Source organism: Suncus etruscus, chromosome 20, assembly GCF_024139225.1.
Source record: "Suncus etruscus isolate mSunEtr1 chromosome 20, mSunEtr1.pri.cur, whole genome shotgun sequence".
Taxonomy (NCBI): domain Eukaryota; kingdom Metazoa; phylum Chordata; class Mammalia; order Eulipotyphla; family Soricidae; genus Suncus; species Suncus etruscus.
In genome coordinates, this window is record NC_064867.1 from 14,995,992 (window position 1) to 15,009,358 (window position 13,367).

The 13,367-nt window shown below is 42.7% G+C and overlaps 1 protein-coding gene across 1 annotated transcript; it reads right to left on the reverse strand.

The window, feature by feature from the left end:
* Positions 1-973: 973 nt before the first annotated feature.
* OXSM (3-oxoacyl-ACP synthase, mitochondrial) lies at positions 974-6,611 on the reverse strand. The gene is made up of 2 exons (XM_049766062.1): positions 5,545-6,611; positions 974-1,429 (listed from the first exon to the last, which is right to left on the reverse strand). Exons 1-2 carry the CDS (start codon positions 6,519-6,521, stop codon positions 1,027-1,029), a joined length of 1,380 nt encoding a protein of 459 aa, XP_049622019.1. The 5' UTR covers positions 6,522-6,611; the 3' UTR covers positions 974-1,026.
* Between the last annotated feature and the right edge of the window lie 6,756 nt (positions 6,612-13,367).

Here is a 13,367-nt window from a genome sequence, read left to right on the forward strand (position 1 = left end):
CATATGGGATACAGGGAATTGAACCAGGTTCCTCCCCAGGTTGACCACATGCAAGGCAAGTGCCCCACTGCTGTGCTATCTCTCTAGCCCCAATCGGTATGATTCTTATAATTCTCATTGTATATTTCCTTATGTAGATGTAGTTTTCTTGTTCCTTTTTTGAATTTGTTTAGTAGGAAATTCTAGTGGATAAGTTTCTTTTGGGTTCTGAGTACATGTTAGAACCAGGCTATAGGGATTGTTTACCTTGTTATTTTTAAACCCATATGCACCAGAATTGTTCCTTTTTGCATAGGCACATTAAAATGGAGAAATTTTACATATAGAAAGTTCTTATCTGATAGGGATAGGAGCTCATAAATTTTATATTGCAGTGGGGTTTTTCACCTTGAACATTTGTTATAATGACTTGACTTAGACTTTAGTTGATAGGATATTGACCATTCACTTCTGAACCTTGGATCTCAGCATTGGAACCGGCACGGTTTTCTGCAACAGCACCAGGAATCAAACTTCTACCAGCGAAGGCCCTGGCACTGACTAGTGCAAAGTGAGTTTATATGACAACCTGATGACTTGGTAACACCACTTGCTTTCAGGGCAGGATTCCCTGCATCACCACCTCATAGTGAGATGAAACCAGAGGATGCTCAGTAACACCAACTTTGACATAGGATCTGTGCAGAAACCAAGATCTCTAATTACAGAAACCTGACTGTGACAACTGTGATGGAGAAGAACTTTTACTGGGACCACAAAGAAAGACTTTGGGGCTAGAGAACTTAGTAGGTCCCGAGCCTGTAGTTCATATTTTGGCAGGATGCTTTGACCTTTCTATTTATCAAAGGACCAGAGCACCTGCATCAATAATCCCCAGCACCAGTATGGCTCCAAAACAAAAATTAAAAAAGGTATCAGAGTACTAAAATATAGAAGTACTTAAATTCATATGAACCAGATCTACCCACTTAAGTATAGTTTTCTTAAAATATTTTTTAATCAATGTTTGATCACAATTGCTTTGTCTTATATACCAGCAATACAAAGTGTTGCATTAGTCCCACCAAAACCAAAGGAATTGGTGAGCGCAATTCGTCTTTTCTCACTTTCCCAGTCCTGAGTCTTTAGTGGCACATAATTGAGATCAAATTCTGGTTCTGTACAATCCAGGTTCAGAGTCGGTGGGAGTTTTCGATAGTAACAAGCCAGCGCAGTGAAAGCTGCCTCTGCTGCCCCTGCAGCTCCCAGCAGATGTCCCGTGGCTCCTTTGGTCGAGGACACTGCAAGTGCTCGTGCATGGTCTTTGAAAAGATGCTTGATTGCTTTGTTTTCAGCAGCATCACCCAATGGGGTAGATGTAGCGTGTGCGTTGACATAGGTTATCTCTTCAGGTTGTACCCCTGCATCTTTTACAGCAGCAGCCATACACCTAGTAAAATAAGAAAACTGATTTCTGAGTTTGATTTTAACAGGGATTCGTTCTATTAAAGAATTATCCAAATAAGCTCTATCCAAAAGACTCCTTCACTCTCATACCAGAACTGCATTTCTGATTACCAGATGAGTTCAAATGACATCTACATGAGTGACCCCAAGCCCCTTAATCTTACTCATCACCATAAAATAAATATTCAGTCTATTGGTTTTATAAGACCTGTTATAAATATATCCATTGACTTGAGTTGATCTTTTACCATGCGGAGAAAAAAAATCATGTTGACACAAGCCAAGAATTTTTCTTCCAGGAATTTTTTAAATTATTTTTATAGTGTTTTTTTTTAATTACACCACCCCTGGCAATAATCCATAGGGGGCTTCTAATGCTGACTTAGTGCTGGGGTAAAGAATACTCAGCACCATGTGGTGATGGGGATCAATTCAAGCCTTCCTGCACACAAAACAAGCACTTCAGCCCTTCTAAGGAGTTTTATTTGTTTGTTTGTTTGGGGGTTGTATATGTACAGATTTAAAACTGTGAAAAATAATTTGTGACCCTGTTTTAATTTTTCTTTCACAGTTAAATGTGAGCCTTCACACTTTCCTCAGGAATTAAAGGAGATGTTCTGAGAAATTAGTCATTATCAGTGAATTCTGTAAAGTCCTCAGACTCTCAAGGAATAAGATAATATAAATAAATCAAGCACAGGGGGAAAGGAGGCCAGAATATAGAAAAACACAAGATGCATGAATGAGTCTGCTGTGCTTTGATGTAAAACATTAGATTTTAGAAGTGCGAAGTCACTGGCGGTAGGAATTTGGGGGCACCTGCCACTTCTGCATTTCTTAGTCACCTGAAACATCTTTATGTAATGTGTGGCTATATTCCAAAATTCTCTTTGCTTCTGTTGTAACAATTTTAAATAAATATAAAGTCATGCAGAAAAAAAAATAAAGTTTCCAAAAGTAAAATATTTCTCTGAGAAAGCCTTTAAAATCTGAAGTATTTCAACAGGTATTTTTTCAGTTCCTATCCTCTGAGCTGCATATTTTCCTCAAAAGGCAGCTCAGTGTATACTGGTAATTTGAAGTGTGCTGAAAGTTTTCCTCTAAACTACTTCCTCATCTAGCTGGCTATTGTGCTTGACATTTCCATCACCCACAATTACTCAATAAAACTCAAAAGTGTAATTCAGAAGGCCAGGGAGATAAGTTAGTGGTAGAGCATTTGATTGTTATGGGTAAGATTCTTAATAGCGCACACACACACACACACACACACACATTCTCTCTCTCTCTCTCTCTCTCTCTCTCTCTCTCTCTCTCTCTCTCTCTCTCTCTCTCTCATAATTGTTGGGTCAGTAAACTATGGCTCTTTAAATAGTTTTGTTTGTTTGTTTTGGGGCCACACCGATGACACTCACTCCTGGCTATGTGCTCAGAAATCACTCCTGGCTTAGGGGACTATCTGGGAGGCCGGCCGGATATCAACCAAGGTCCATCCTGGGTCAGCTTCGTGCAAGGCAAATGCCCTACAGCTGTGCTATCAGTCTAGTCCCTCTTTAAATAGTTTCAATGGAGGGGCCGGAGAGATAGCATGGGATAAGGCATTTGCCTTGCATGCAGAAGGATGGTGGTTCGAATCCTGGTTTCCCATATGGTCCCCCGAGCCTGCCAGAAGTGATTTCTGAGCTTAGAGAAACTCAGAGTAACCCCTGAGTGCTGCTGGGTATGACCCAAAAACTAAAAAAAAAAAAAAAAAAAAGTTGTTTCAATGGAGCAGAGAAGATGGAAACAAAGCTTTGTATGCAGAAAGCCAGGGCCCAATCCCCCAGCACCACAAGGCTCCCTGAAAACTGAAAAGGAAAGGAAGGGAAGAGGAGGGGAGGGAAGAAATGAGAGCAAGGTAGGGGGGGAGGAAAGAGAAGAGGAGAGAAAGGAAGGGGAGAGGAAGGGAAGGAAAGGGAAGGAAAGGGAAGGGAAGGGAGGGAAAAGGATGGGAAGGGAAGTAGAGGGAAGGGGAGGGAGAGGAGTAGAAGGAAAGGAGGAAGGAAGGAAAGAAGGGCCAAAGGAGGAAGGGGGAGGGAGGGAGGGAGGAAGGAAGGAAGGAAGGAAGGAAGGAAGGAAGGAAGGAAGGAAGGAAGGAAGGAAGGAAGGAAGGAAGGAAGGAAGGAAGGGAGGGAGGGAGGGAGGAAGGGAGGAAGGGAAGAAGGAAGGGAGGAAGGAAGGAAGGAAGGGAGGAAGGAAGGAAGGAAAGGAGGGAGGAAAGAAGGAATGAAGGGAGGGAGGGAAGAAAGAAGGAAGGGAGGAAAGGAGGAAGGGAGGGAGGGAGGAAGGGAGGGAGAGAGGAAGGAAGGAAGGAAGGAAGGAAGGAAGGAAGGAAGGAAGGAAGGAAGGAAGGGAGGGAGGGAGGGAGGGAGGGAGGGAGGGAGGGAGGGAGGAAGGAAGGAAAGGAGGGAGAGAGGGAGGGAGGGAAGAAAGAAGGAAGGGAGAAAAGGAGGGAGGGAGGGAGGGATGGAGGAAGGGAGGGAGAGAGGGAGGAAGGAAGGAAGGAAGGAAGGAAGGAAGGAAGGAAGGAAGGAAGGAAGGAAGGAAGGGAGGGAGGGAGGGAGGGAGGGAGGGAGGGAGGGAGGGAGGAAGTGAGGAAGGGAGGAAGGAAGGAAGGAAGGAAGGGAAGAAGGAAGGAAGGAAGGGAGGAAGGAAGGAAGGAAAGGAGGGAGGAAAGAAGGAATGGAGGGAGGGAGGGAGGGAGGGAGGAAAGTAGGGAGGGAGGGAGGAAGGGAGGAAGGAAGGAAGGGAGGAAGGGAGGGAGGGAGGGAGGAAATGAGGGAGGAAGGAAGGATCCCCAGCATCCCATATGGTTCCCTGAGCCTGCCAAGAATGATTTGTGAGCGCAGAGCCAGGAGTAGCCCCTGAGCACCTCTGGGTCTGTTCCCCACCCCCCAAAAAAAGAAAATCAAACAAAGAAAAAAACAACTAAAAAAGAATATTTGTTCCACGGCCGGAACAGTGGCTCAAGCAGCAAGGCATTTGCCTTGCACACACAAGCCTAGGACTTACTGCAGTTCGATCCCCAGGCATCCCATATGGTCCCCCAAGCCAGGAGCAATTTCTGAGCACATAGCCAGGAGTAACCCCTGAGTACCACTGGTTGTGGCCCGGGAAAAAAAAAACCAAGAATTTTGTTCCCCTATGCTCATAGTGCATTATTTCCAGGAGTCAAGGTATGAAATCAACCTAATTGCCCATCAATAGATAGTTGGATAAAAATGTTTTATATATACATATATATGTATATGTTTTAATTTACATATAATATCAAAATATATGTATAAAATATTACTCTACCACCAAATGATGAAAAGCTGCCTTAAAAGGCAAATGGATACATAGGGTGGTGGTGTGGAGTGCGTGGTAAGGCATCTGCCTTGCCCGCGCTAGCCTAGGATGAATGGCGGTTCCATCCCCTGGAGTCCCATATGGTCCCCCAAGTCAGGAGCAATTTCTGAGTGCAGAGCCAGGAGGAACCCCTGAGCATCACACGGTGTGGCCCCAAAAAACAAAATAAAACAAAAAAGGCAAATGGATACATACAATGAGGTGATTATACTAAGTGAAATAAGGAAATGAAAGACATGTTTTCACTTTTTATGGAATATTAGTAACTAAATCAAAGTGGCAAAATAAAAACAAAACTCTTAAGTTCATAAAATCTACCATGATTACAAGAGAAACGGGGAAAGTGGCTGAAGGAGTAAAGGGGTATTTCTTCTGGTCATAGGCATGTTGAGAATTATACACATAGAAAGATATGAAGCTAAACATTTGAACTCCATATTACAGTAAACCAACAGAAAGCCAACTTGGAAGAAATAAACTGTTTAAAATGGAAAAGAAGGGCTGGAGCGACAGCGCAGCGGTAGGGCGGTTACCAGCATAGCCAGGAGTAAACCCTGAGTGTCACCAGGTACGGCCCAAAACCAAAAAAAAAAAAAAAAAAAAAAGATAAAATAGAAAAGAGATTCTACTCAACAAGACCAGACACTATGATACTGCCTGATCAAAAACTCCAACAATGTCGTATTTCCAGAAACAAGAAGTCTTTACCTTAAGGCGCCTTCTCCTTCAGGATCAGGGGCAGTTATGTGACCAGCGTCGCCTGAAAGACCATAACCCAAAACTTCTGCATAGATCCGGGCCCCTCTTTGAACAGCATGTTCATGCTCTTCCAGCACCAGCACAGCGGCGCCTTCTCCCATTACAAAGCCATCTCTCTTGGGATGAAAAGGTCGACAGGCCAACTTGGGATCCGAGTTGGTGCTTAGTGCTCGGGCTCTAGCAAAGCCAGCAAGCGATAAAGGACTAATGCAAGAGTCTGTACCTCCAGCCACCATCACATCAGCATCCCCCTGAGCTATAAATCTAAAGGAGTCCCCCACAGCATGAGCTCCGGTGGTGCAAGCTGTGGATACTGCATGATTTGGGCCCTTGAGTTTATGTCGAATGCTGATTTGACCTGCTGCCATATTGATGAGAATTTTAGGGACGAAGAAGGGGCTGACTTTATTGTAGCCTTTTGTTTGAAACATCAAAGCCGTTTCAGAAACAACTTCAAGAGGAACCATTCCCATGCCAATGGCAACACCAGTGGAGACTTGATCTGCTTCCGACTCTGGGTGCCAATTGGAGTCCTTCATGGCCAACTCTGCAGCCCCGATGGCCATAATGGTGGGAGAAGACATGGACTTGATATCTGATTTGGACACAAAGTTCTGCTCATTAAACTGGCCTTCATCGCTACCTCTTGGCACATAAGCAACAACACTGCAAGGGATATTCTTGTATTCTTCACCAACCAGTGAAACAATCCCACTCGCTCCTTGGAGAAGTCGATCCCATACCAGTTGAGTTCCAACACCTAGAGGAGTCACTAAGCCAATGCCTGTGATGACAACCCGTCTACGCGACCTAGATGTTGAGATGTTTCCCAGAAACCTTTTATGCATTCGTAGCTGCCATAATCTTGAATACTGGGGGTGAGGGTTTGTCACTTTGAGGAAATTTTGCAAGCAGCCTGACAGCATCGTTGAGATTCAGATGATCAAAAACACATTCCAGTAACACACAACAGGCTGAGGTGGTATTCACTGTAGTTTAAATAGTGTAGACACCTAAGAAAACAACTTCCAAGGGCTCTTAGGCACTTATGTGATCTGTTAAAGAGCACAGAGAAAATAATGTTATATCATTTTATTGTACACATATCATCAAGCCATCTGTTTTGTTTTGGGGCTACACTTTGAGGTGCTAGAGGGTAGGTATGGAAGGGGTAGCCACAAGATCATAAGGGATGCCAGAGATGCCAGGGGTCAATTGCAGATCAAGAAAGAGCTTGCACTACCCACTATACCATCTCCCAGGCCCCCACACCATCTGCTTGAACAGAATTTTTTTGACTTCCAGTAGTCTCAGACATTGGGGAAAAGAAAAAAGTAAACTCATGACGCCTTAACTTTCAAATTGTCCAAAAGAAAGAAAAATAAAGTCTGATAAGAAGTGCAGGGTGCAGTCTTTTGCTTTTCAGTATTACTGGGCCCTTATTCTAGACAGCATTTCCAAGGGCAGTACCCCATCTTTGGAGAATGGCACAAGATGTAATTCATCTTCCAGGTAGAGAAATAACCACCTTTTGGGGAAACCCTCCCAGGCCTTAAGGAGACCAGGGCTGAAAAAAGCATACTCTGTGAGCAAGGTTTTTGTTTGTTTGGTTTTTGGCTTTTGGGGGCCACACCGGTGATGTTCAGGGGTTACTCCTGGCTCTTTGCTCAGAAATCGCCCCTGGCTTGGGGGATCCTATGGGACGCAGTGGGGATCGAATCGCGGTCCGTCTAGTTAGTGCGTGCAAGGCAGACGCCCTACTGCCTGCGCCACCGCTCCGGCCCCTCCGTGGGAGTGGGGGCTTAAGGCACGGAGGAGGGAGAATTCAGAGCCGGAAGGTCCTACCCGAGCAAGGGGGGTCCGCGCAGCCGCAGTCCACGCTCACTCGCACTCGCGTCTGTGCATGCGCACTCACACTCGCGTCTGCGCAAGCGCAAGCGCACGCGCACTCGCGTCTCTCCTCCTAACCCGTCTTCCGCCGCCAGTTCCTCCTTCCTGAGTCACCTTGGCTGATGTCAGTGGGACGTTTCCTTATTTATGCCTGTTTATTCTAAGGATTACGGGACTGGGAAGTGCGCTTCGAGGCGCAGCTCTCGGTAACTTCGGTCCGCGGGGGTCCGGAGCGGTGGCGCATGCGCTAAGGTGTCTGTCTTGCAAGCTCTAGTCTACGACGGACCGCGGTTCGATCCCCGGCGTCCCATATGGTCCCCCAAAACCCCTGAGCATCACCGGGTGTGGCCCCCCCCCAAAAAAGTTGGCCTAATAAATATCAGTGAAGAGGGCTGAAGGCCTTCAGGAATTGATATGGTTGTTTATTTCATTATTGTGCAGTGAAAGTGTTGTGATTGCACATTGCCTTTATTTTTTAGGGAGTCTCACTCTGTGGTGATTAGGGCTTCCTCCTGGATCTATGATCAAGGATCACTCCTGGCAGTAACTCTGAGTGTCACCCCCCAAAACAAAACAAAAACAAAAAAAAAAACCTGCTGCTAATGCAAACTGCTAGCTGCGTTATCAGATTTGGAGGATTTTTCCTAAATAGACCCAAAGGACATGAGCTGATCTACAAGATTCCTAGATGAGAATTAAGGAAATTAAGGAAACCACTGCCCAAGATTGTTTCTGTACCTTTCAAGCATTTTTGGGAGTTGCCCCTTTTTTGTTTGGAGGGGGCACAGGTTTTGTGCTGAGGGCTACTACTGGTACTGTGCTTGGTTGCTCCCAGGGAGGACCACCGAATAGGAGGACCATGCCTGGGAACACCAGGCCACCTTAGAAAGGATATGCAGATGACCCACTCTGCTGAATTAGTTTCTAGCATCTCAAACTAGGTCTCTGTTCAGAAGCATCTGGTAGTGCTCAGGGAAGCGTACGTGCTGCTAGGGATTTGAACCTCGGTCAACCATAACAAAGGAGACTTCCTTAACCCATATCCAGTCCCTCCAAGACCCTGAGCCTCATGTTTAAAAGTGGAATTATTTTTTTATATTTAGTCCCAAAGTGGAGTTTGAGTGGGTTTTTGTTGTTGTTGTTGTTGTTGGCCACACCCAACTGCGCTCAGGGGTTACTCCTGGCTCTGTGCTCAGAAATTGCTCCTGGCAGGCTCGGGGGACCATATGGGATGCCTAGAATCGAACCTGGGTCCTTCCCTGGTAGGCTGCATGCAAGGCAAAGGCCCTACTGCTGTGCTATCTCTCCTGCCCCTTTTGAGTGGTTTTTGAAGTAACTGCTCTTGCTGATCGTGGCCCATTTCACTTCCTTGAAAGCAGGATCCATGCTTCTCGAGATCCTTCACTGCTTCACATGCTTACAGTGCTTGACATGTAGTAGCCACTTCATAAATATTTGATGAGCAAAGAATATAGCCTCCCCAGACTCTGCATAGTGTGGTCTCAAAGCAAATCTTTGCTCAAATTGTAAACACTCATATGTATGAGTTCCTATAAATGCATTGCTTTCTATATTAAGATTTTTCTTTTCATATTTTTAACTTACAAAATATGTATTGTCATTAATCTTATCTTTCTTGCTAGTGCCATTAAAAGTCTGCTGTGGAGGGATCTGGAGTAATAGTATGGGAGGTAGGGAGTTTGCTTTGTATGCATCAACCAATATTTGCTCCCTGGCACCCCATATGATTCACTGAGTTCTGCCAGGAGTAATTCCTGAGTACAGCCAGGTGTAATCTCTGTAAACCACTGGATGTGCTCCCCTGAAATCTCATGTCTGGACTGGAGAAAGCAAACCTGGTAGGATACTTTCCTTGCAGTGTGGCCAACCCCTGAGCACCTAGGAGTGTAGCTCAAAAGCAAACAACAAAAAATAAATAAATAAGCCTCATGCCATTTATCTCAGGGCTTCTTAAAATTGTTTCACTCATAACCCATTTTTTCCCAAGGAAATTTTACATGATTCTCTGTAATATAAATAGGTATACAAGTAGAACAATTACTGATCACAAACAAAATACTTATTTTAAAACATAATTGCTCCTATTCAATTACAAGGCCTCATACTGGCTTGCAACTCATAGTTTAAGAAGCTAGGAACTATCTGCTTTGCACACAAGAGCTCAATAAATAGGTACTGGCTAGGGTACAAAGTACAGTGGGCAAGGTACTTGCCTTGCACACAGCCAACCTAGGTTCAATACCCAGTATCCCATCTGTTTCCAGAGCCACTTCCAGGAGTGATCCTTGAGCATAGATCCAGGAGTAAGTTCTAATAAACATAAAGAATGAGACTGGGTGTTCTTTATGACTGAAACCCAACTACAATCATGTTTGAAGTCAAGGTGTTTAAATAAAGATATAAAAATAAACAAAATTCCTTTACATAAACAAAGGTGATGGTTGATCACAATAATTTCACTACACAATAATGAAATAAATAAATATATCAATTCCTGAAAGCCTTCATCCCTCTTTGCTGATACTTCTTATGAGGCCAATATTTTCTTCCCTTTTTTTAAAATATAAAATCAATCTTGGGAAAGATTTTGGTGGATTATTTCTTTAATCGGTTACATTCAAGAATAGTGCCACCATGTGTCAATTCTAAAGATGGTATTTTCAATGAAACTAAAATACTGGAAAAAACTTTTATTATCACTGAAATGAATTTCATAATAAAAAATTCACAATTTTTAAATTAAAAAAATCCCGGTAAGTTCAAAGCACACTTATTACTAGAACATTCCCTGGTTATAATGGCTAAAAAAGAGATTGATTGTAGCTTGTTATCTTCAACTTTTCTAAAGGGCACTGAAAATTTGACTTTTAATTGGCAAGTGGAAGAAGACAGGGAAAAGAACAGGTCAAAATTCCTAGTTGTAATAGATTCATGGAACACCTCCTTATATTATGGTACCCAAGATAAATAGTCATTACTCAAAAAATGTAACTGTAGTTGGTCCTGAGTCAGAGGTCAGTGAGAGAGCTCAAAATACTGAGTGCACACTCCGCATGTAAGATGCCTAGGTTTAATCCCCAGCTCTACTTCATCTGTCAACCAATGAGGGGAACAACCCCTAAACACAAACCTCCCAGAAGACTAGTACAGTCACTTGGAAAATCTTACTTGTCAAGTGATTTTTAAGTAAGAAACATTTAAAATTTTCTTGAAATGATTGATTTTATAGAATGCACATTATTATTACAATATTAGACATGGCATTAGTTTTCAAACTGTACTTAAAAGAGCCCTACAAAGGTAAGTTAAAACCATTATCTACTATGGAAAGACTGGCTGATCATTTTATGACCCTCTTCCTTCCACACTCTAGTATTAATTCTAGCACACTTTGGAGTTCTAGGATATACTGGTATATACTAGTTTTCATCCTATGAAGATAAAAGAAAAGTGTTCTGTTGAGGGACAGAGTGATAATACAGCTGATATGATTCTTACTTTACATGTGGCTGATCTGATTTGAGCCTCATTATGGCTCTCCAAGCCCATCAAGAGTAATCCTGAGCACTGTCAGATGTAACTCCCTCCCCTACAGAATATTTTATATTGAGCCAAAAATATAGCTATTGGTTGAGCACTTGTTCTTTATGCAATAGGCCTAAGGACTCTAATGGCATGGTTCCACTCCAATGCCACTTCAATACCAGATTTATTCTCAAGCACCAATGAGGAAGAGATCTCTAAGTACTACCAGGAAGAGGCCTTTAAGTACTACCAGGTATAATGAAACAAAATAATATTTTGATTTAAAAAATCATAAATTCTATATAGCCTATAACAATCTTGCATCTACTACACAGATAAATCTAATAGAAAACTCAACAGGAAAATTATTTGTGATAGCTGATTCAGTTATAACTGGCATCCCCTCCTAATATATTATTTAGGATTACAAGTAGTGACTGTCCAACTCGGGACTAAATTTCACAGCATCTCTTCTTTTATCTAGATAGACTCATTCTTTCAAATGATAAAGGAGAGAAAATACATTTGTTATTCTGGAGCCATGCCATTGTCAAACTACTAACTAAATGCACTAATTACATTTGAAACTCTCTGGCAAGAGTTAGCTCTCAGCAAGTTGCCTACCCCACCCTTTCCCCACTTTTATTATCTGTAAAGAGAGCCTCACTGAGTGATTGTGAAAAATCAGGAAGATAGTTCAAGTGGTAGAATACATGCTTACCTTGTGTGATGACCTAAGTTTTAATTCCCAAGCTAGAAGACCCCCTAGGTATATCCTTGAAGCCTCATAAACATCCAAGTATTGGGCACATACCATCAGGCTAAACAATGCCAGACTGTTCCCAGGCCCACCAGTACTACTAAGTGTAGCTTCTATTAAAGAAATAAATGCTTAATATGACACCAGACAATGAAGAAAATCGGTTTTTTCTTAAATTACATGTATCAGACAGTGTCTTAGAGACTGGGGGCAGAGGGGAAAGAGAGATTGAGGAAAAGGATGAAGAATTATGGTTTCATATTTTTGTGTGCTTGATTTTGAGGGCACATCAGACTTTAAGAGGTTCATTCTTGAAGATTCATGCAGTCATGGGATCAAATCCAGGCCTTCTGCATGCAAAGCATGTACTCTAACTTTTGTGATATCTCCCTAGCTACATGAAATTGAAATATAACTACACTCATTCACTTACAAAACTTTTCTATGAAATTACAAATGCAGAGACAGAGTTAAATAACATAAACAAATTTTCTTGTTCCCTTTTTGTGGGGGAGTCACACCTGGCGGCACTCGAGTTACTTCTGGTTCTTCACTCAGAAATTGTTCCTGCTAGGCTCGGGGACCAAATGGGATGCCAGGGATCGAACAGCAGTCCGTCCTGGGTCTGGCGCGTGCAAAGACAAACTTCTTACCACTGTTCTCTTTGGTCCGTTCCTTGACTTCTATTCTATAGGGATGATCTAGGTGCCTAGATCATCATAGAGAACAGCTACTATTCATCAGTGACACCTATATAGTAAACTGTTACATGATCAAGAAAGGTTTCATTATCTTCACTGTAGATTTTGTTAAGCAATTTACCACATACATCTGGTTAAATACAACTTTTCTTAGAAATAGTCCCCAAACTTAATAATGTCAAAAAAAATCTTACATATATCTGGACATATATCTAGTGATTGAAGTGGATTGCATCGCTCAGGATCTTGCTCAGAGCTTGAAGAAAAATTCAGATCTAAAAAAACAAAGATAGGGGTCCAGAGAGATAACATGGAGGAAGGGTGTTTGCCTTGCATGCAGAAGGACAGTGATTTGAATCCCAGCATCCCATATGGTCTCCCGAGCCTGCCTGGAGCGATTTCTGAGAATAGAGCCAGGAGTAACCCCCAAACTAAAATAAATAAATAAATATAATGCATGAAGAGCATTTAAAGAGCTACTTAGAGAAATAAAAGCCAAATGTTCACAAAACAAGACCAAGAGAGAAGTCTGTTGGCCAGGGAGATTCAAAGGACAGAGCACATGTATGCTTAAGTCTTGGTACTTTTGTCAGAATCACTGGGCCCCCCATCACCCATCCGGAAGATCTCCTGTGCTTATCAGGAATAACTCCTAGAGCTTCAGAGTGCAGCAACAAACAAACAAAGAAGAAAGCATCTTATGTGTTGAGCTTAAGAACGGTATTTCTGCAAAGAAAGCAATTGGTCAAGTGCACTTCCAAGGGCAGAGCAATGCATAGGGGGATTTAAGGTAAAAATCCATCTTGGAGGAGGAATAAAAGACACTGATCATCTCTAGCTGCCAAACAAAGTCACTGAGTAATGCATGCCCTTGC